The 24,512-nt window shown below is 45.5% G+C and overlaps 1 protein-coding gene across 1 annotated transcript in view; it reads left to right on the top strand.

The window, feature by feature from the left end:
• MSRA (methionine sulfoxide reductase A) overlaps positions 1–24,512 on the top strand; it is a 443,906-nt gene that overhangs the window by 179,673 nt on the left and 239,721 nt on the right. Inside the window, exon 2 of the mRNA XM_039530964.1 lies at positions 604–672. Coding sequence (XP_039386898.1) covers positions 604–672 — 69 coding nt within the window. The remainder of the gene's footprint in view (positions 1–603; positions 673–24,512) is intronic.

Here is a 24,512-nt window from a genome sequence, read left to right as displayed (position 1 = left end):
ACCATTGCCTATTGTTGAAGTGTTTTTTATTGAATTAATGTGACATTAGACTATGATGCATGAATTTTTAATTTAGCTTACTGATTGGCAGTGTGGGAAAAGGTCAAAATTCACATGTGGTCATGTCAAAAGGCTTTTAACCCAGCAGTAACAATACAGGATTACATTTTTCCTGCTTCCTCTGTACAGGTCAGAATTCCACTTTTAAGAATGCTTCACTTGTGACTGTGGTGATTATTCATGTTTATATAATGCTCACTCTGGGTCACTTTAGAAATGGATAAGTTGTCCTAAATATACAACCAAAGTGGAACTCCAGTTTGTCCATGGGGGTTTAGAACCTCTGGAAAAACAGGCCCTTCTTACCTAACTTCAGACATCACTAGAGTTATACAAGTGTTTTTATGGGATAACAGCCAGTACTGAGAGATAAATTGATATATTTTGGACATACAGATGAGTAATCAAAACTTAACATATAGCTGTGCCATAGCTATTCACCAGTCAAATTTCAGGCTTTCCTAGAGCCATTTTGAAAAGAGTATTTGTGTTTCCATAGCAATTGATAGTTTACTATACTTTTCTTTTCTTCTTGTCTTCTAGCTAAACACCATGTCAACGGAAACAGAACAGTGGAACCTTTCCCAGAGGGAACACAGATGGTTTTATTTGGTAAGATATCATGTCTAAAAGAAAAAACGCTAAACTGTATGGAGGGAATACATGCCAAACTTCTTGATTTCAGCAACACTCCTTAGGGTTTCACAATCTGGACTGTTATAGCCATTTTCTAACCATCATAACCAACAAAAAACAGTTGGATTTTTGGTGAAGTGTATGACCAAAAAAGTGGGTATTGCAAGTATTTTGCCTTAGTTTGACAGACAGTATATTTTATCCTTTATTTTAAGTATCTTGTATAAATACAGAGTAGCAGTTATTTGCATATGATAGGCCCTGTGACATAGTTCAGTGCTTTATACAAAATTCTGAAGGTGATTTATGACCCTACACCTCCAGTGCACTCAGATACTTGTGGTGAAAGTTTTATCTACTTTATTTGCATAGCTTTCTCAGTGGACTCCTTTCTTCCTTCCTTTCTGCCTAAGGGACAGATTCTGGTACCTTTACTCACACAGCAATAGTGCCTTATTTTATGAATAAGCCCATTGACTTCTCATTGGTTGACAGGTGACCCTCCCAATTTTATGTCCTCCCATTTGGTCTGCTCACTGCACCAAGGGTCTTCATAAAATACCTCCCAGTAGTCGTAGCACATCTCAGATACAATAACATATTCGTTTATCCTTATCTTGACAATTGACTCAACAGGGTCTCTCCTCTGCAGTTTAGTACATGTGTGACCTCGTGCAGTCCCTTTAGTTGCTGATCAACGGGTAGAAGTCCTCCTTCATAACCCATGCAAAGGATCACCTTTATGGGTATGGTCCTACACTCCACTCAAGCCAGGGCTTTTCTCTCAGAAAGGAGATTCCTAAAGATAAGTTTCAGGGATCCAATTTGCAGATGATGCAGTTCTTCTTTGAGTGCTTGCTCATGTCCATTCAACTTAGGTGTGTGCGCTCACCACATGCACCGATGCCGGAATATTTTTCCCTCAGCAGTATCCATAGGGACTGGTTCTGGTGCCCCCAGGAATGGTGTGCATATGCTGTGGTATATAGGGTGCCGCCGGCTCTCCCCCTCCCTTCCCCAGTTCCTTCTTGCCACCAGTGATGGTGCTGGAACTGTTGCTGCTTCAGCCAGCGCTGTTGCTGTCTCGTTCATGTGAACTCATTAATTCTTGTATTATAGTGCATATAGTTTTCAGTTAGTGTTAGTAAATCCCTTAGCTATAGTTAGAGACTTTGTAGGTCCCAAAACGGGACTTTGCCTCAGGACAAGGCATGCTCCGGTCCCCAGGCTTTAAGCCCTGTCATCGCTGCAAGAGGCCCATGCCCATTAGTGATCCACACAGCAGCTGTATGTGTTGCTTGGGCGAAGGGCACATTAATGAAAAGTGCAAAATTTGCAAGTCCTTCAAGCCAAGGACTAAGAAGGAACGCGATATCCACTTAAGAGCGCTGCTTATGGAGTTGGCCCTCACCCCGGCACTGGAGCAACGCTCCAGCTCGGTGCCGAGCACTGTGACCTTGGTATGCAGTGCCCCACCGGGACCATCCACTGGCTGGCACCAGTCCCCATCTGTCGCTCCAACCAAGAAGCCCAAAAAGATGGTGCAAGGCCAATCTCCAACCTCCTGCAAGGGAAAGGATAAGACTGGGTGCAAGCAAGGTCCCGTGCCAGGCAACTCTTCACCCCCATTGGGATTACAGGCCCAAGCTCTGGTTGAGTGGGGTAGCCCAACCTGCTCCCCGCCAGCCACCCTGGATAGTGGCAGATGCCTTTGTCAGCTCCGGGTACCGTCCATGCCGGAGGCCCTGCATGCGGCACAGGAATCATAGACTATCAGGGTTGGAAGGGACCTCAGGAGGTCATCTAGTCCAACCCCCTGCTCAAAGCAGGACCAATTCCCTACTACATCATCCCAGCCAGGGCTTTGCCAAGCCGGACATTAAACTTCTAATGAAGGAGATTCCGCCACCTCCCTAGGTAACCCATTCCAGTGCTTCACCACCCTCCTAGTGACATTTTTTTTCCTAATATCCAACCTAAACCTCCCCCTCTGCAACTTGAGACCATTACTCCTTGTTATGTCATCTGGTACCACTGAGAACAGTCTAGATCCATCCTCTTTGGAACCCCCTTTCAGGTAGTTGAAAGCAGCTGTCAAATCCCCCCTCATTCTTCTCTTCTGCAGACTAAACAATCCCAGTTCCCTCAGCCTCTCCTCATAAGTCATGTGCTCCAGCCCCCTAATCATTTTTGTTTCCCTCCGCTGGACTCTTTCCAATTTTTCCACATCCTTCTTGTAGTGTGGGGCCCAAAACTGGACACAGTACTCCAGAGGAGGCCTCACCAATGCCGAATAGAGGGGAATGATCATGTCCCTTGACCTGCTGGCAATGCTCTTGCTTATACAGCTCAAAATGCCATTGGCCTTCTTGGCAACAAGGGCACACTGTTGACTCATATCCAGCTTCTTGTCCACTGTAACCCCTAGGTCCTTTACTGCAGAACTGCTGCCTAGCCACTCGGTCCCTAGTCTGTAGCACTGCATGGGATTCTTCTGTCCTAAGTGCAGGACTTTTCACTTGTCCTTGTAGAACCTCATCAGATTTCTTTTGGCTCAATCCTCTGATTTGTCTAGGTCCATCTGTATCCTATCCCTATCCTCCAGCATATCTACCACTCTTCCCAGTTTAGTGTCATCTGCAAACTTGCTGAGGGTGCAGTCCACACCATCCTTCAGGTCATTAATGAAGATATTCAACAAAAGCAGCCCCAGGACCGACCCTTGGGGCACTCTGCTTGATACTGGCTGCCAACTAGACATGGAGCCATTGATCACTACCCATTGAGCCCGATGATCTAGCCAGCTTTCTATCCACCTTGTAGTCCATTCATCCAGCCCATACTTCTTTAACTTGCTGGCAAGAATACCAGCATATCAAAAGCCTTGCCAAAATCAAGGAATAACATGTCCACTGCTTTCCCCTCATGCTCTGATCATGTCCCTCCCAGTGCTGTCCACTCCTGCTCCTGCGGTTCCCCAGTCACGGGGTAAACCCTCGTTTAAAACCGCCACAGTCCACCCCCCAGCGGCACCGTTCCCTGTTGCAGGGGAAATCCTGCCAGTGCTCACCCTCCTGTAGCTGCGACGCCTTTGATGGTGAAAGGTAGATGCAGCGCAGCCCCATTTGGTCCCTGGACCTTGGGCATGGGCAGAGAGGCTCGAGGCACAGCTCGCCCGCGACCGGGCGCAGACCTCTGGAGCCAAGCGCCCCCTGGCAGGAATACGATCCCGGCGCCCGGTATCTCCGAGGCCACGGTACCACTCCAGAAACCCCTTGAGGGATTGATGCTACCATTCCTCTGACCGTCACCGATCCCCTAGGAGGGCCTCACCGCGTGTGGGCACTTCTCGTCACTGGGCCCGTTCCGACTCCCGGTCCCACTCCTCATCCCGGTACCATTCGTCAACTGTGAGATGTAGATCACCAGCTCCAGGCCGTCGCAGATCCATCGAGCGCCACCAGTCCCCAAGACCCCGTTCCAGATTGGACTCCCGGCGGAGTTACTGTCATCGGTCAGGGCAGAGCCACTGTTCTTCTCTGTCCTGGTCGCTTGGGAGTGCATGTTGGTGGTGGCTGCTTACCTCAGATGTTGGGGTGTCCAGATCTACTCATACCTTAATGACTAGCTAGTCAGAGGCAGCTCCAGGTCCCAGGTCCAAAGGGATGTTGCAATGCTGTTAGCCACTTGCTGTTGCCTGGCCTGTTGGTAAACGACAAAATCCACGTTAGTTCCGGTACAGAGGAAAGAGTTCTTTGGGACGGTCCTCGACTTGACCTGCACCAGGGCATTCCTGCCACTGGAGAGATTCATGGTACTGACAGATCTCATCGCGGAAGTCTGTGTTTCCCCTGACCATGGCCAGGGTTTGCCTGTACCTCCTAGGTCACATGGCAGCATGGACATATGTGGTGTGCCATGCCAGGCTCCGGATGTGACCCCTGTAGCAATGGCTGGCAATGGTCTACTCCATGTCAAGGGACCACCTGGAAAAGGTCGTTGCCATCCCTGCGACAATACTTACCTTGCTGTGATAGTGGACTGATCCCAGGAAAGTCCTGGAAGGAGTTCCCTTTGTCAGCACTCCTCACTCAGTTGACTTGGTTTCGGATGCCTCAGACCTCGGCTGGGGGACGCACCTTGGCACTCTCCAGACCCAGGGCATGTAGTCCCCAGAAGAAATGACACTACACATAAATGTCAGAGCTCCGGGCAGTTCGCAGGGCTTGGTGGTCTTCCTACCTCACTTGTCGGGCAGAGTGGTCAAAGTCTTGACCGACAACGTAGCTTCAGTGTTCTACATCAACAGACAAGGGGGAGCACGATCCTCGGCCCTCTGCTAAGAGGCACTCTGAGATTCCACGGAATTCATCTAGAAGTGTGTCACCTTCCGGGTGCCAAGAACATGCTAGCAGATCACCTAAGTGGGGACTTCTTACTCTGAGTGGGTGCTCCACCTGGAGGTAGATGGAACAAGGCAGAACAGGAGGTGCCACAGGTTTTGCTGCAGACAGGGTCTGGGCAAGGGCTCCCTCTCTGACGCTTTCCTCCTGCCTTGAGCAGGAAACCTGATGCACATGTTCCCTCTGATTCCACTCATCAGCAAGGTCCTAGTGAAAATCAAGAGAGACAAGGCTCAGGTTATCATGATCGCCCCAGCGTGGTCTCGCCAGCACTGGTTCGGGATGCTGTCGAGCCTGGCAGCGATCCCTCCGTGGTCCCTACCGAACCAACCAGACCTGCTGTCACAGGATCACAGTCGACTCTTGCACCCCAAGCTCATGTACCTCCACCTCACAGTGTGGATGATGCGTGGGTGAACCCTGAGGAACGGGCCTGTTCAGAAGGTGCCCAGAAGGTCCTCTTTGAGAGTAGAAAGCCCTCAACTAGACAGACTTACCTGGCAAAGTGGACGAGGTTCTCCTGCTGGGTGACCGAACGGGGCATCTCCCCTTCACATTCTTCAGTGAAGTCCATCTTAGACTACCTGCTTCATTTGAGGAACCAGGGCATGGCACACTCCTCTATCAGGGTGCATCTGGCAGCCATTTCCGCCTTTCATCTGCCAATCCAGGGGCAGATGGTGTTCTCCCATGACATGACAGTCAGGTTCCTCAGAGGTCTTGAGAGACTTTTTCCACAAATTCGGTCCCCAGTCCCTCAGTGGGATTTCAACTTGGTTCTGTCCAGGCGCACGGGTCCGCCCTTTGAGCCTTTGGCCTCATGCTCCCTGTATCACTTATCGTGGAAGGTAGCTTTCATGGTGGCGGTGACATTGGCGAGCCAAGTCTCTGAGCTGCGAGCCCTGACCTCAGAACTGTTGTACGCAGTTATCTATAAGGACAAGGTCCAGCTCTGGCCCCATCCGGCCTTCCTTCCCAAGATGGTGTCCGCTTTCCACGTGAGCCAGGACATCTTCCTTCCGATCTTCTGCACTAAGCCCCATGAGATTAGTGAAGAGAGGCGCCTTCACGCATTGGATGTAAGAAGGGTCTTGGCTTTCTACCTAGATCGGACAAAGCCTTTCTGTAAGTCAACTCAGCTTTTCATCTCTACAGCTAATAGAATGAAAGGCCTCCCAGTGTCCACGCAGAGGATTTCTAATTGGATCACCTCTTGCATTTGCATGTGCTATGAGTTGGCAAGAGTCCCTCCACCGCCAATCATCAGAGCCCACTCAACCAGAGCACAGGCATCTTCGGCTGCCTTCCTGGCACACTTCCCAATCCAGGACATCTGTCGAGCCGTGACATGGTCCTCGGTGTACACATTCATTGCTCACTGTGCTGTCACTCAGCAGGTCAGAGATGATGCTGGGTTCAGCAGAGCTGTGTTGCAATATACATATCTGTGAACTCCTACCCACCTCCAAGAGGTACTGCTTGGAAGTCACCTAAGTTGAATGGACATGAGCAAGCACTCAAAGAAGAAAAGACAGTTACCTTTTTCTGTAACTCGTGTTCTTCGAGATGTGTTGCTTATGTCCATTCCACAACCCGCCCTCTTTCCCCACTGTCAGAGTTTCCGGCAAGAAGGAAATGAGGTTGGGGGAACCAATGGCACCCTATATACCACAGCATGTGCGCGCCACTCCAAGGGGCTCCGGAGCCGGTCTCCTATGGATACTGCTGAGGGAAAGCTTCTGGCACTGGTGCATGGGGTGAGCGCACACACCTAAGTTGGATGGACATGAGCAGCACATCTCAAAGAACACCAGTTACGGAAAAAGGTGTGTTGTCTTTCCATTCCCTTGATATCCAGAGCCCTAAAGAGAACCTGAGAGGACAGAGCTAATATAATACTGATAGTAGTGTTGTGTCATCTTCCTCTAACTATAAACTCACAAATTCATCTTCCTTTCTCAAGGTCAAGGGAGGATCATTCTGGCTGCATGGAGGATAGTCTACCAACTTTCATGGGCCCCTTATGTTATCAGAAGTTGAGTACTGTTACCATGCAGAAGTGGTAACAATTTACTTTGAAGTGCTACAGACTCAAGTGGATATAGTGTGTGTTGTGTGAAAAACAAAGAAATGCCAGAGCTAGATTAAAACTGCAGCTTCTCTGAAGGTCAATTTAGCAGCTGTATTCTGCCTATCACAATTTTATTAGAGACAAATTTTGTCCTCTCACCTTCCTGGTTTCTTGAGGGCATGATGAATGCCTTTCCCACCACTAGAAGACCTTCCCTAGCCTGGGACTTGAACGTAATTTTATCAACGTTCATGGGTCTACCCTGTGAACTCCACTCTCAAGCTTAAAATACCTGTATACCAAAACAGCATTTTTAATAGCTATTACCTCCAGTAGGAGGGTTAGTGAGCTCAGTGCTTTATGCATATGATGGACAGGCCATACCACGGCATAGGGTGGACAGGTCATAAAGACAAGTCATGGTGAGACCTTGTCCTAGCTTTATACCTAAGATATACTGCTACAGATCAAAATCTGAGACTATATCCCTCCCTGTTTTCTTCTCCAGACCCCATAATCACCCAGGGGAATCCCACTTACAATCCTTAGATGTGAAAAGGGCTCTGTGCTATTCCCTGGACCGGACTCAACCGGTCAGAAAATCTTACAGGTAATTTGTTCCACCTAAGGGAAAAGGTGTAAAGGGGAATTTATTAGTAAAGAGACCCTTTCCCACTGGACTAAGAGGTGTAGTGAGCATTGCTCATAGACTCTAAGGCCAGAAGAGGCCATTGTGATCCTCTAGTCTGACCTTTTGCACATCACAAGCCACAGAACCTCACCCACCCACTCTTGTAGTAGGCCGATAGCCCCTGGCTGAGTTACTGAAGTCCTCAAATCTTGATTTAAAGACTTCAAGTTACAGAGAATCCCCCATTTACTCTAGTTTAAACCAGCAAGAGACCCATTCCCCATGCTGCAGAGGAAGGTGAAAATTCCCCAATGTCTCTGCCAATCTGATGTGGGGGAAAATTCCTTCCCGACACCAAATATGGCAATCAGGTAAACCTCGAACATGTGGGAGAGACCCACAAGCAAGACACCCGGGAAGAATTCTCTGTAGTAATTCAGAGCTCTTCCCATCTAGCATCCCGTCTCTGGCCACTGGAGATATTTGCTAACTGCAGTTGCAGATGGACTACGTGCCATTGTAAGCCACCTCATCATACAATCCCATCCATACATTTATCAAGCTTAGTCTTAAAACAAGTTAGTTTTTTTTGCCCAGACTACTCCCCTTGGAAGGCTGTTCCAGAACTTCACTCCTCTGATAGTTAGAAACTTTGTCTAATTTCAAGCTTAAACTTATTGATCGCCAGTTTATATCCATTTGTTCTTTTGCCAACATTGGCCCTTAACTTAAATAATGCCTCTTCCTCCCTGGTGTTTATTGTTTTGATGTATTTATAGACAGCAATCATATCTTTCCCTCAGCCTTCATTTTGTTAGGCTAAACAAGCCAACCTCCATTATGTCTCCTCTCATAAAGCAACTTCAGCATTCCTCTGGTCATCCTAGTAGCTCTTCTCTGCACCTGTTCCAGTTTGAACTAATCTTTCTTAAACATGGGAGACCAGAATTGCACACAGCATTCCAGATGAGGCCTCACCAGTGTCTTGTATAATGATAATAACACTTCTCTATCTCTACTGGAAATACATTGTCTGATGCATCCTAGGATTGCATTAGCCTCTTTCCCGGAACTTTGGGAGCTCATACACCCAAGTCTTTTTTCCTCCTTTGTTGCTTCTAACTGCTATGTCCCTAGCTTATAGAAAAAATGGCTATTAGGTTTTCAAAGTTGTCCAGATCTTCTTGTAGGTTATGGAACTCTTCCATAGTGGCAGTACCTCCCAATTTTGTGTCATCCACAGATTTTATTAGCAAACTCCACTTTTTGTGCCAAGATCATTAGAGAAAATGTGAAATAAAATTGGCCCAAAATGAGTCTTTGAGGAAGTCATTAGTAATCTCCAGCCTGACCGTTCAGCATGTCCTGTTGTAGTTTCCCTTCTAATCAGTTCCATACCCACCTTTTTATTCGTGTATTTATCCCCATCTTGTAACTAATTTCCCATGTGGAACTGTATCAAATGCTTTACTGAAATCCAGGTTACTCCTGCACATGCGCAGTGGCACAGAATTCCCCCAGAATTCACATCTCCCGCAGATTGCTTTGCTTCCCTGCAGAAAAATGACTTTCTGACAGGGAAGCAAAGGGAAGCTGCAAGAGCAGTGATGCACCACTTCCTAGCTGCACAGATACATCGTTCCAGACACCCGGAGCAGCCAACAGAGAGAGAAATCACCGCAGGGCTGTGAACACCGCAGCCAGTGGCTCCTACCCTGAGCCCAGATCAGCTGCTAGTCCCGGCTGGGCTGGAGGCAGGAGAGGACTGGACTTCCTGTTCCCCTGCAAGAAGTGGCTGGGGTGGTGTCTGACTCTGCATCCTCCCCCGATTCCTGCCCCCATCGCTCCTCAACTGTGTGGTGAGGGGTCACTGTAGGGGGAGCTGCTCCCCCATCCATCCTACCTCCATGCATGTGGACCTCCAATACCCAGACACCCCCACCAAGCCTCACACCATACACCAACCCCCCAAGCCTTCCATACCCACACCCAACCCCACTGAACCTCAACCCCTGCATCTGGAGACCCCTGCCTCCAGACTACCCCACACCGAGCTCCCTGCACTCAAACCCCCACTCTGACGAGCCCCACCCCCTGTACCACTCTGAGCCCCCATGTCCAAACCCCCATGCCACTGACCCCAAATTAGCTGCACCCAGACCCCCAGCCAACCAAGCCCCTCTCCTCCAAAACCCAGACCCCCCCATTGCTGAGACCCCAACACCCAGACCACCTGCTGAGCCACAACCACTTTCACCTGGAAGCCCCTGCAGACTCCCATTGCCCGTGGACCTGGAACCCCTGCAACATGCATCTGTCTCTCCAAATCCCCCCCACACCTAGACCACCACTGAGCTGCCTGCACCAAGATTGTCCCACACAGAATCCTCTCACCTCACACCTGGATCCCCTCACACTGAGCCCCTCCACACTTGGATCCTGCATGGTTGAGCCTACCTGCCCCACATTTGCTGTGCCTGGCATAGAGGGGCAGGGCCCCAGGGTGTTTCTGGGGTAGGCCTGGCCCTAGACCTTGTGCTGGCCCTAGACGGTCGAGGGGTGGGGAGGCTGCAGGGTGATCTCCCACCTTTGTGCAGCCAGTGGCCGGTGCTCCCCACAGCCATGCTGGAAACTCTGCCTTTATTTGTTGACAAATAAAACTTGCAGAATTTTAAAATATTGTGCACAGAATTTTAAAAAATTTTGGCACAGAATTTTTAATTTTTTGCTGCAAAATGCCTTCAGGAGTACCAGGTGGATTAGAGCAACCAATTTTCTAGACATAGAAAGTGCAGTAATCTTCTCAAAGAAAGAGATCAGGTTGGACTGGCATGATTTACTTTTGTAACACCATATTGTATTTTATTACAATTATTGTTTACCTCTGTGTCCTTAATTGTTCTTTTACAAAATTTGTTCTAATCATTGTTATATTATAGCTCCAAAACCAGTAGTACTTGGCTTAAAAACACATCACTGGTCTACTCTACTATTGTAGACATTTTCAAAGCAGCAACATACAGTTCTATTCTTCCTTTTGATAAGCATTATTCATTGGACTTGGCATCCAAATCCAATGCTCACTTTGGTAAGCTGAAGCTACAGTCCATTTTTGCCTAGAAATCTTTCCCCACCATCCTCTGTTGGCAACAGTGTTTGCTCATCTGCCAGAAATGGGACTGCACAGAAGTCCTCAAAAAAGAAAGAGGGGTCACTGACTTGTAAATTATTTGTTCTTTGAGAGTTGCATCAATGTCTTCCTAGTATCCACCTGCCTTCTCTCTGCCGTGGAGTTCTTTATATTTTAGGACTCTGTGGGCTAGGAAGAAGGAGCTGAGTTGATCGGAGACAGGGATGTGCTACCTTATATAGACAGAGCCAATGATGTCATCTAGCCTGACAGCACTCTTGCACTCCGCCAGTGGCTTTGTCAGACAGTTCCTCAGTTTGACACTAGAGGTGCCAAATCCTATAAATGTGAATACTTAGAGGCAACTCTTGAAGAACAGTAATTACTAGAAGTAAGCTCTTTATTAATATCTAAAATGAAAGGTATGAGTAAGCATAGGATTTTAGAAGTGTAACCTGCTTTCAGTAAATATTCCCAGTACTCAGATATGTTTAGATTTACTTGTAAAATAATAGTGTAACCCCTCTGCCAGGCTGAAACGATAGCAGCAAGGGCCAGGTTCAATACCTAGGGGTCCCTTCCCCACAACGTAATGCAAACCAGCTCGAGCCCCCACCCAGTGACCTGGGAAAATCTTACACACACCCCTGGGCGCCTCAAGGAGGCAATACTTCCCCTCTCGCAAGCACAGACTCTTGGTGTAGCAGAAAAGGTTTAATTACATAAGATCAACAACAACAAGCATTAAATCTGGAAAATACCTTAACTAGAGATCATGGGTCAAACCGTGAGCAAAGACCCACCCCAGCAAATTGGGCCGTGTCCTTCTTTCTGGGCCCTTGAGTCCAGCAACCCCCCAAATCACCCACAGTCCCAAAAGTCCCACAATCCAAAAGTCTCTGTCCCGGGTCAGTGCAGCCCCAGAGTTCAAGAGTCTCTTTGCAGAGGTCCCCCTCCCCAGCCTGGGTAGAAAAGGGGCACCTTACGTGGTTCGGGGCCAACTGCCCTGCCTCTTTGTGGGGTTCTGCTTCCACCAGCCGTCCCCGCAACCGCTCAGCTCCGCTGGCTCTGTGGGCTGCTCTGCTCTGCCAGCTGCTCGGGTCCACCAGCTGTCCTGTGATCTGCTCCGGCCGTCCTCACGAGCTGTTTGGCTCCACTCACCCAGGGCTGCACAAACTGCTCCACTCCGCTCTGCCAGCTGCTCTGCTCCACGGTATTGCTTCAGGCTCCCCCACTCATAAGCACAGTACTCAGTGCTCTCAGCTCAGCAAGTCCAGCTCTTTAGTGATTTCAGCTCTTAGAGATTCCAGCTCATAGTAGGGGAGCCCCAGTGAGTTCAGCTCAGTAACCTGTATCTAGATTCTTAAGGGAATCACACATTAACTCTGACATTCCACAGTGGAGAGAGGCACAGGTGGAACTGGTGCATCTGGCTCACACAAGAAGCCTGCACCACCAAGTACAGATCTCTGTCCCCAGCCTCTCTCTTTTCAATGGGTTTTGGAACCCATGTGCCCCATCTAGCAAGCGCTATCCAGCTGACAATGAAACCCCCCATCACAAGACAATTTTGTAGTTCCCCATTTACCCAATCAGGGTGACAACATTTCATTCCTCCTGCCCCAATAACAACGAAATTGGGGCTCCCACAGCTGTGAAAATAACCATCCCATGCTGCTTTGCGGTATGCTAAGTGGGGTGGGAGTGCCCATGCAAATAACCGAAATACCAATGCAACACTTTCCACACTCCCCATAATTTACCACCAGATGTCAGGGTGGGGCTCATCCTGACTCTGCTTACAATAGTATAATGTTTAATGTCCAGTCTACATGGAGATGCAAAAGATAATCCTTTTCCCAACTTGTCTAATACAGCTCGTTATATAGCTCTAGTTTCTGAGAAGCAGCCTCACTGATGCCCATGCCGATTCTATGTCATTTACTTTGATATGACTTCCTGTTTTGATCCAGGTACTTAGAGGGTGTGTGCGGGCTGTAATTATTCCTGCAGGTCTTCTCGTTATGAGAGACCATCACAGTTGAGAGATTAAGCTATCCTCAGGTTATTCCAATTCACTTAAAACAGTTACTCTATTTACCATGGCCCAGCTGCATTACATGATATACATGCTGTTCGTTACAATAAAGAAAAGCTTCCTTATTTTTACCACTGTGGGAGTCTAGATTTCAAATGTGACACACTAGTGGCAAATGCATTAACACCAGCCAACTAGTGACCTGTTGACCCATCTTGCATCAACCAATCAAAGAACACCTAGAATGGTAACACACAGTAGGCACATAGTTACTGCACACAATCTCACAGGAGTTACTATGGTCTCGTATAATGAAATCATTATGACACTTGAAGTGAGATGGAGAAGTGTTCCCAGCTCCTGCTGGTCAAGCAAATGAAGCATTGGGAATCAAACCTAGGAGTCATGCATGGAAGAGCAGAACTCATCCATTAAGTTCCTGTCCAAGCAATTTCCCTGTTTATCTGGCAATAAAAGTTTTCAATGATTGAAACATTTTGCCGGGGGAGGGAGGGAAGAGAAATCTTTACAAACTGGGCTATTTTTAACAACAATATCTGAACAAAGACAATATTTAAAGGGGTACGAAAATTTTGAAAAGAAGTATGTTAGGACCCCAAATCAGCAAGAGAATATAGTTATAGTTTTAAAAATTACAAATAAAGGCCTTGACCCAGCAAAGCACATGTAACTTAGGTGGGCCTGTTCACTTGTTCAAAGTTACACACATGTTTAAGGACATTGCTGTATTAGGGCCAGAAATATTTGTCAAATTTTCTCCTTTATTTACTACCAAGACCTGAGTTTAAGATGACATATTTCTGCTTTAGTAATTGCTGATGTAAGTATCCAAAACACTGCAATGATCTGATGCCAGTATTTTTGCTTTGGGTCAGATGCTAGTTTGTTCTTTCAAGAAGAAAGGTTGTTTGTGCATTAGATGGGGTTTCCTTTTGGTTCCTGTAATACATAGAGCTCATTATGCAGAGGTTTAGGTAAATAAAGATATTTTCTGAAAATATGACATTACTGTGTGGCATTTTCTTGATCAAGTAACCTTGTAGCCAGCCCAGTTAATCATCCGATAATTGGCTTCTTGATGTGAACAAGGGCGACCCAGAGCTACAATAGTGAATAGTTCTTAAGAACTCTCTTCTAAACTAGTTATATCATATTAACAAGGAGGAGTGTGCTCTTCCTAATTCTCTGTCAGTTCAAACATTGACTGTATCCAGACTTTCCCAGCAGAATGTCATTTTCAAGTGATTTGATTAGGAAGGTTGAAATTCTTTGTATAATTTAAAAAGTTAAACATGGTTGTCGTTTTATTTATTTCTATCTATATATGGGATGTCATAAGTGCGTATAATGTGATGGTCCCTGTTTCCCAAACAGAGTACCACATCACTTGTGTTATGGCATGGTGGTAAAAATTAAGATTCATAGATTCTAAGGACAGAAGGGGCCACTGTGATCATTTATTCTGACCGCCTGTATAACACAGGCCATAGGACTTCCCTGAAAATGCCTGACCCATATCTACTCTACCTCTTCCATCATTGCTTCCACGCTTGGAGCTGTACCACTTGTGACGTTTATGTCCCAGTTTTATCAATGTAGAAACTGCTAGAGCACAAACAAAATGGTGACTCTATTAAGAGCCACCTGCTGAAGAGAAAAGTGTCGGGGCACTGCATTGTATTGGGTATCAAGGTCAGCATGTGGAGCAGTACTCTGTTGCCAAATGCCTTGACCTCACCACAACTTTCTAACCTCTTACTGAGAATCAGTGAATTTTTGCTCTTCTTTTTGATCAAGGCAGTGGAATTCCTGATGGCCATCACCACTGTCAGGTGAATATAACAGGTGAAAGCTCTATTAATGATGAATTATGCACTTTTTGCCAAGAAAATGAAGTTCCAAGAACTACAGTTCAACCATAAGATTTATTTTTTTTATGATCTGTAGAAAATATACTGTCTAACATATTACTATCCACATCCTGAGCAAAAGAAACAGCTTAGCCCTACTTTTATATGTCAGGAGACATTTAAATCTGTAGCTGAAGAGATCATAAGACTTTAGATGTTGTTCCAGGTGCATGTGCTGTGACTTAAATTTTAGAGGAAATATCTAAAGCAAAAGTGCCAGATGTTGCAAGAAGCAGTCAAGGACAAGGAGAAGGGAGGCTTAGATAGGGGGTGGGGTCCCGGGGGGCAGTTAGGGGCAGGGGTCTCGGAGGGGGCGATCAGGGGATAAGAGCAGGGGGGGTTGGATCGGTTGGGGGTTCTGTGGGGGGGCAGCCAGGGGGTGGGAAGTGGGAGGGAGTGAATAGGGGGCAGGACTACCTCCCCCCCCATGTAGTGTCCTCTTTTTTGAAATTTAAAATATGGTAACCCTAGTGTCAGTAGCATCTCAAGGGGAGTCTCTGAGACATACCCTGCGAAACAGTGTTACATGCCCTGTGAAACAGAACTTAGAAAAGTTGGCAAGGAAAGATGAAGGGACAGGTATATACCTTTGGACGAAGGAAAAATAATGCTCTGTTTTGAAGATGCTTTAGTGTCACTGCAAACTTAATCTGTGAGAGGCTCCTGAAGGAAAAGGGCTTGCTGGTGCCAAACCTGGTTGGGCATGTCAAGTTAACATGGGTGGGATAAGGGGAGGCGGGGCCGAGAGATCCAGTGAGCGCCCCTCCTGGCCATTCTGCTAACAATGCTGTGAGTGGAAACCAAGCCTGCGTGCTCTGGATCCCCTAGGGTGTGTGTGAAGCTTCTGGAGCCTGTCCAGCAAGCTCCCTCCACCCCGCCCCAAGTGTCAGGACCTGCTGTGCAGCATATTGAGGTGCAGCTCTGACCCTTCAGGCTCCCCAGTACCTAAACCTGTGTGAAGCTTCTGGTTTACAGTATAAATCTCTCAGGGGCAATGTGCTAGTTGTGAATGCTTAACACATGCTGGTGGAAAGGCTTTGCACCAATCCTAGCACACGGCTGTTTACTTAACAGAGAAAGCACAGAAGAGAACTGACCATCCAAACCAGTGAAACATCCTAGATACAATGTCTTTCATTAGTCCCTTGGTAGTGGGATCATCTGTGTTCCAGCAGGCAGGCAGGCAGGCAGGCAGACTCCTCTACCCTCTTGCCTATGCTGTCCTTGCTGCAGCTTCCCTCATCTTGATCTGGTGCAAAATGGCTCTCCCCCGTGAATCCCTTTATAGACTCCTGCTGGTGTCACATGCTGCTTTTGTTCTGTCTTTTGGTACCTTTCCCCTTCTCCCAACCCCGCTCCCTTCAGACAATTGGAGGAAGTGTCCTCTCCTAGCTGGAGCACACCTGTTGTCCCAAAGTGTTTTACTCTGAGTACACGATTGTTGAGTGATGATCACCCTATTGTTTGGCCTGGCAGAGACATGAGACAACCCTGCTAACTCATGGTTGATCCACATACATGTAGGCTTTCCATGACACAGTAACTTCATGGTATAGTTTCATGAAATTACCCACAATTCGGAAGTGGTACTGATAGAACTCCCAAATTGTCACATTACTGTGCCACAGTCTTCCCTGCTCCCAGCAGAATTCTGGCCCATAGCATCTTCTAGTTGTATCAGTGTCTCACCAGTCGAGCAGTACTCTTGGCCAGAGACTTTGTTCATGGCCAGTTTTTACCCATTTGTTCTGGTGCCAACATTGTCCTTTAGATTCTTCCTCTCTGGCATTTACCCCCGATATATTTGTAGAGAGCAATAATATCTCCTCTCAGCCTTTGTTTTGCTAGGATAAACCAGAAAATTTTTAATTTCCTCTCATGAGATAGACCCTCTCTCCCCCTGGTCATCCTAGTAGCTCTTTTCTGCACATGTTCTAGTTTGAATTCATTTTCCTTGAACATGGGTGACCAGAATAGTACACAGTATTCCAGATTAGGAATACTGCCTTGTACAATGGTATTAATACTTTGTCTCTGCTGAAAATGCTTTGCCAGAGACATCCTGGGATTGCATTTGCCATTTTTACAGTTGCATTATGTTGGTGGCTCAGAGTCATCCCGTGATCAACCCACACGTCTCTCTCCTCCTCTATCACTTCCAGGCTAGCTGATGAGCCCACAGCTCGTAGCAGAAATTCTTATTATTAGATCCTAAGTGCATGACCTTGCACTTTGTACTATTAAATTTCATCCCATTTCTGTCACTCCAGTCTTCAAGGTTATCCATTTCTTCCTGTATAATATTTCAATTTCCCTCTGTATTGATGATGCCTCCCACTTTGAATCATCAGCACATTTCATTAGCACACGCCTCCTTGTGCCAAGGTCATTAATAAAAATATTAAATAAGATTGGTCCCAAGACTGATCCTTAAGGAACTTGACTGGATACCTTCCCCCAGTCTGGATAATTCACCATTGCCTTCTTGCCTTTAGACAGTTCTTTACCTGTCTTACAATTCTTGTACTAATTCCCAGTTTATCCAATTTAACTAATAATTTCCCATGTGGGTCTGTGTCAAATGCTTTACTGAAGTCCAAGTGTATTAGATCTACCGTATTTCCCTTATCTAAAAGATCAGTTCTCTTCTCAAAGAAGAAAATCAGGTTAGTCATATCAGAGTAGTCATAAAAATCTTAAAATAAAGTCTAGGAACCTGATTTTCTGTTGCCCTCCATTGTGTCATCATTGACACCAGTGCAAAGTGGGTGTAAAATGCTATCATTCTGATATGGTAGCATTTCATACCTACTTTGCATTGGTGTCAATGACTCTGACAGACATGGCAATTTCCTGCAATATCTTGGACAAACATTAATGAACAAAGTTAAACTCTACTGGATTAAGTTTATGTATTGTTGTGAGCCAGGGATTGTATGTAATTCCATGTTGAGGGGGACCACAGTCATACAGGAACTACAAACAGTGCAGACTGACTCAGGTTGTAACACCTCCAGAGAACTACAACCCCTTGGAGAGAGGCTCGCATATACTGGTTCAAATGGTATTCTCCAGGGACCAACAGACAAATAAAGGAATTTTGGTTAAATGGCCTGCATTAAAACTGAGTCAGGGCCTTTTTTCTGATCCAACAAACCTTCCTTCCAAGGGGAGTCCCAATCCTTCTTGGGAAGGGTTGGAAGGACCTGGCCCAGTCTATGTGCTTGTTCTGAGGTAACAGCTGTTAGGAACTTGTGACCACAGAAAAATCTCTTGGTGGGGGTTTGATGGACTGTTCACTGCCCAGAGTTTTTCTTGAAGTCAGGGGTGAACTCTGCTAAGGTTAATAGCATGTGTGAAGGTTCTTTTATTGTTTTTAATGTTTTCTCTGTAATGCTTTGACCTTAAGACTAAATGTGCTTGCTTAGAAACAGCTATGTGGTAATGTAGTGTGGCAATAACAGTGTTTAAAGCCCTCAAAGAGTAAGCAAAATGCAAATGCAGGTCTGTTTAGGTGCTCTGCCTTGCTGAGGAATAACACAATGTTGGCAGGGAACTGTTTAGCCTGGAAAAACCCTGGGCCAGAGGGTGAAAGACTGGTTTCTGCCCAAGAGAGGTTACGGCTTGGGAACTGGTAGCCTAAGCATGAGTGCCTTTGCTGGACCATAGAGGGGGAATACAGGTGCAGTTTCCCTGAACTGTGACAGTAACTGAACAGGGTGCAGAGTAATGGGGAATCAGGCCCCAAATATTTACAAAATGCTGCATTTCACTGGGTCTTTCCCAAGGACAATTCCTTAAGTACACTATGCACTAATAAGGGGATAATAAAATCTCTAATGCAAAGTAAAAGCTGTCCTTGATTGGCAGAAGTCTTTGTAACATTCTTGTGTTTCAAAGGATCACATCTCTTTCCTTTTGCTCCTGAAAACAAAAGTAATGAGGCCTTGGAAGCAGTATGTGCTGTGTCCTTCAGGAACTCACAGAGGCTGTTTATGCCCTCTTTTTATTTTATAATTTCTGAGCTAGCAGAAAATTAGCTCTGTGTGAATGTCCATTTTATAGCGTGTGTTGTATATAAAATACGACATTCAATTTTTTCATCTGTTCAGATTGCAGCTTCAAATCAATATTAGCCACTTAAAAAACCCCTTATAATTATGCGTTTGGAGCCTGATCCAACACCTCTTGATGTCAATGGAAGAAGTGTCATTGATTTCAATGAGCATTGGATTGGGGCCCCCACTCAGCAGTCTGCAATGGCAGGCATTGACCCTAAAGAAGAATTTAGGGTGCTAGAATTTTCATGAGGACAAAAAGTAAAAATGTATTATAGAATTGGCTAATTCTCTTAGGCCTGGTCTACACTGGGGGGCGGGGTTGATCTAAGGTACGCAACTTCAGCTACGTGAATAGCGTAGCTGAAGTCGAAGTACCTTAGCTCGAATTACTTACCCGTCCTCACGGCGCGGGATCGACGTCCGCGGCTCCCCCGTCGACTCCGCTACCGCCACTTGCTCCGGTGGAGTTCCGGAGTCGACGGGAGCACGTTTGGGGTTCGATATATCGCATCTAGATGAGACGCGATATATCGAACTCCGAGAAATCGATTGCTACCCGCCGATCCTAAAGCGGTTAGCCAAACTCTGACGTTAATTGACTTACAATAGTCATCACAGGAAAAAAGATGTAGATTTTTTTGGGAGAAATAGGACTCTCAAATAGAAGTACATTGTTTATCTTTTGTTTATCAGCATTTAAAAATTGACATTTTTAGACTTTTCTATATGATTTGTATAGATATCTCGGTATTATCTGAGCACCTTGCACGTTAATGGATTTATCCTCACAACACCACTGTGAGGGGGGAAGTGTTAGAACCATCACTGCTCAGTACCTCAGAAAATCAGGTCCTCATAAGTTGGGCATCCAATATCAGTGGCTACTTAAAAAAATCTTGCTTCAGCATCTTAACCAATGCTCATTGGAATCAATGGGAATCTTTACATTGCCTGCATTGGGCTTTGGAACAGGCCCTAAGCGTCACATTTTTAAAAGTGATTTAGGGTCAGATTATTTAAAGGTATCTAGGCACCTAACTCCCAGTGGTCATACAGGAAATCTGTATCAGAGCCAGGAATGGAAACCAGTTTTCCTGCTACCAAGTGCAGAATTTAGCCATAAAATCATCCTTCCTTTTTGTGGCATAGTAGGGTTAATTTTGTTTTGTTTTTAACATTTCGCTATTTAAAATCCATTGGAGTTTCTTCATGAGATTATGAACATGTTTAGAGAGGCCAGTTTTTTCTGTATAAATCTTGACAAGCTTTGTAAAATTCTGGGTAAATAATTATACTTTTAGTTAAGGTCTACAAAAACAATGTTTGAAATGCAAGGGCCATTTCCAACACAGACGGTATCGTAGGCTGCTGAATAAATTATACAACAAATTGTGGGATTTTTTTTGAATGAACTGATACATACTATTGTCCTGATTTGCCTATCCCAGGCATTAGTGACCAATGTCCCAGATTGGTGCTTGGGGGCCAGTGTTGCTGCTGGAGGTGCCTATAGGGTCATGCCTGTCAGACAAGATGTAAAACTGAATCCTGACAAGTGGTGGCACTGGAAGATGACATAAAACTTTACACAAGATATGGGGCACATTAATTCCAGGGTGCTGGTTACATTTCATTCTGCCTACCTAGGTTCCCTTCTTTTTTAGTTTCTGTCTTAAATGCTTATGTACCATTAAAGTTAACTATTTGCTAATCTCCACCTGGCACATTCGAGATGTATGATATGATTCCTGTATAGGAATGTCTGTAAAATACTTTGGGAGCCTTTGTGTGGAAATGGATTATGGGGCCTGTAGGGACTGTTTTCTGAGGGCCCTGATCATTTTTATATCAAGTCATTAGGGGATAAGGGAATCCCAAAATAGATGGGGGACAGGGAGGGATAGCTCAGTGGTTTGAGCATTAGCCTGCTAAACCTAGGGTTGTGAGTTCAATCCTTGAGGGGGCCACTTAGGGATCTGGGGCAAAAATCAGTACTTGGTCCTGCTGGCAAAGGCAGGGGGCTGGACTCAATGACCTTTTGAGGTCCCATCCTGTTCTAGGAGATTGGTATATCTCCAATTATTTTTTTTTATTTTTATTTATTATTTTTAAATTCAACAAACTTGGGGAACTGAAATGCAAGACTGCAATGTTTCTGGATGGTGCATGCACCTCTTCTTTTTCTATGTGTTCCTTTTTAAGTGAAAAAAGGATGGTGCATGCACCTCTTCTTTTTCCATGTGTTCCTTTTTAAGTAATTCTCCTTTAAAAACAAATCAATGCATGTATAAATGGTGGTACAATGCTGGCGGCACTTAGGGTGACCAGATGTCCCGATTTTATAGGGACAGTCCCTATATTTGGGGCTTTTTCTTACACTCCCCACCCCATGTCCTGATTTTTCACACTTGCTATCTGGTCACCCTAGCAGCACTGCAGCCACTGGCACCATAACTTGTGAATATGTGCTGCGGGCTTGTCTTCATTAAAGTGTTTACCCTGAGTTATTTGCCAGTTAACTTGGGTTAGTCCACTCCTTTGTAAAGGCTATTCTGGATGGTTCCTGAATGTCTGTACCAGGCTCTGAGTGTTTGTGACTTACCCTAAGCTGAGATGAGTGCTGTGGAAATGCCTATAAATAAGCATATACTGAAGACTAAAAAGGAGACCCTCCTATGTGCAGCTCTGTAGAGGTTCAGGGTCAAATTGTGCCCACTCCCTGCACAACTGTGCAAGGGAGGGACAGGGGTCAAGAACCCCCACTGTCCCTGCCATCTATCCCTTCACAGGTGCTGAGCACATTAAGAGCCCTTACAGTTAAGGAGCACAGGGATTCTACATGATTAAATTCACTGTTGGTGGCAGCCTGTGCAAAGGAGTACAGAGGCAATTGGGCCATGCCCCTGGCTTTAGAAGGGGGGAGTTTGCAAACTTCACCCTTTAGGAGAATGAGGCAAGGGCTATTCTTGGGCAATGTGTCTCTGCATTGCCCTCAATGCAAGACAGTGCCTTAACTCTAGTGTGGAAGAAAAAACACATGAACAATCTAAGAGAAAGAAAATGATCAATGTTTCAAATAAGATAAGAAGAACCAAACGCAGTAAATTCTGATTTGAATTGAACCTGTAGGTAATCCTGAAACAGCCACAGTTATTTATTTGCCAGCCAAGAAAACTGCGTGCAACATGTCAGGCTTTGAGATAAAATATATTGTCTTAAATCCTACATTATAATAATAAATAATATAATCCTGGTGTGACACATTTCTGCTTGAACCTTGACTGAAAATTATTGAGGATTATCTTGTGAATTACCTAGTAGCAGTCAGCCATTCAAGCAAAAGAGATGTAACGTGGATGAAATATTGAAATGTATTTATAATTAGCTACAATATTTGTATGTTGTCTTTTTGCAGGAACTCCATGATATTCAATGGAATTCACCTTGTAGGACAGGTAGAATTTTGCAGTCTGATGGTACAGCTTAGGTCAGGATATGTCTATACTACAAAGAAAAGCCTGTGGCGTCAAGTCTTAGAGCCCGGGTTAATTGACTCAGGCTTGGGCTGAGGGGCTAAAAATAGCAGTGTAGGCGTTCTTGCTCAGGCTGGAGCCCGGGCTCTGAAACCCAGCAAGTGGGGGAGGGACTTGGAGCCAGGGCTCCAGCCTCAGCGGGAATGTCTATACCTCTATTTTTATCCCCACAGTTCAAACCGCACAACCCCGAGTCAGTTGACCCAGGCTTTGAGACTTAGTGCAGTGTAGTCATAACCTTAGAGGTCTAAGCATCATGTTGGGAAGGCCAGACTCTTCAGAATCAAAGTTCAAATCCCCCCAGGATCATCTTATCCTGAGGCAGACAAAGTGAGTACAGTACTAACCATTTCACTATGTGGAGGCCTTTTAGATAAGACCTTAAAAATCAAGGCCCATTCCTCTGTGTGAGGACATTAAAGATCTGTCAGCACCCTTCAGGAGAGGAGCGATTTGCCTTGGTGTCAGTGATCAAAATTGTCCCTCCCCATAACGTAGGGTGACCAGATGTCCTGATTTTATAGGGACAGTCCCAATTTTTGGAGCTTTTTCTTACATAGGCACCTATTACTCTCTGCCCTGTCACAATTTTTCACACTTGCTAGCTGGTCAACCTACCATAATGTAGTGTGCTGTTTGGCCATAAGTGGCTGCAGTTTCTCTTCATATGCCTCTGCATATTTCCACTAATGGGGGTTCCTAGGGACAGTGGTAATATGAAAAAAAGTCAGCTCTAACTGCACTAATATTATCCTAATAATAAAAATATATACTAAAAGAAACTTTGGGGCCAGAATCTGTCCGACAGAGTCAGCAGCAAGGTTCCTTGACTCCACAGCAGATGTGGTCAGATAGGAATTTAGACGGTTGGGGCTCGCACCACTCTTATATAGCCTCAGGCTCTGGCCAAACTGATGGATGTGCAAATCCTAATGAGCATGGTTTTCCAAAAAGCCTCATAGCACAGGTTCCTCGAATCCCGATGATAGTGTATGTGCAGAGGCAACGAGGCTAGATTAAAGCCACGGTGTTGCCATAAGACTATAATTATTTGTGCACCACTCTTAGATCAGCGTATGCTAAGGTAAAGCACAAACCATGATAGTGAGGCTTGGCAGAATTCGATTTTCATTTTTTTATAATTTCAGTGGGTAGTATCAGTGTTTGTTCTGAGGCATTCTTTCCGATTTGTATCAGATTTCACAGTTGTAGGAAATTATGGAGAGGGGGAAGTGATAGAGTGGTTCAGACAATCATTATTTAATGAGAATAAATGCTGAGATTTACTAAGTTAAATATTTATAACCGTTAAAACACAAATTGTCAACATTACATGTCAAAAAATACAAAGTAAATCTCTTTAAATCAAAATCTAATAAGTTCTCAAGCAGCGTTTTTCTTTGCCTATCTGTAAATTTCTATTATTATTGATGGAAATATTTTTTGTCGGTTTGTGTGTGTATGTTGAAATGAACGTTTACCAACATTTACTGATAAAAATGGAATGCTTCCAAGCCTAGTTTTAGTCTAGAGCAAGCGTTTAGGGAGTGTCTGGGCTAGTCTTGACAATGAGTTAGATAGCAATCAATTAACTCAAGATTAAAAAGTCTAGTGTAGACATACCCATAAGGCTAGAACCTTATTTTTTTATATGACAGCGCAGATTCTGATCTTATCATAACACTCCATGATCTGGGGTCTGAGGCATAGGCCTGTAAATCCAGATCCACAAAGGGACTTGGATGTTGCCGTACTTGGTGTAGAAATGCCTACTTTTAGTCACCTAGAAAATCACTTGAACAATATGGGATCCACAAAGCCTGGATTAGGTGCCTCGGTTCCCATACAATGAATGGGGAGAGATAGGTGCATAAGAATGGGATCCACAAAAGCCAGCTCGCCAGGCATGGAGCTGCCTAAACTAGCCAATGAGAGGATGTAACGATGCTGGTTCTGGCGGGACCCAACTGAGAGTGCCAATTCAGGACAAATTGCTTAAAACAGGGCAGTTACAGCCC

This window comes from Mauremys reevesii, linkage group 3 (genome assembly GCF_016161935.1).
Source record: "Mauremys reevesii isolate NIE-2019 linkage group 3, ASM1616193v1, whole genome shotgun sequence".
Lineage (NCBI taxonomy): Eukaryota > Metazoa > Chordata > Testudines > Geoemydidae > Mauremys > Mauremys reevesii.
The sequence above is the reverse complement of the archived record's forward strand: the minus strand, read 5'-3'. Positions and strand labels throughout refer to the sequence as shown.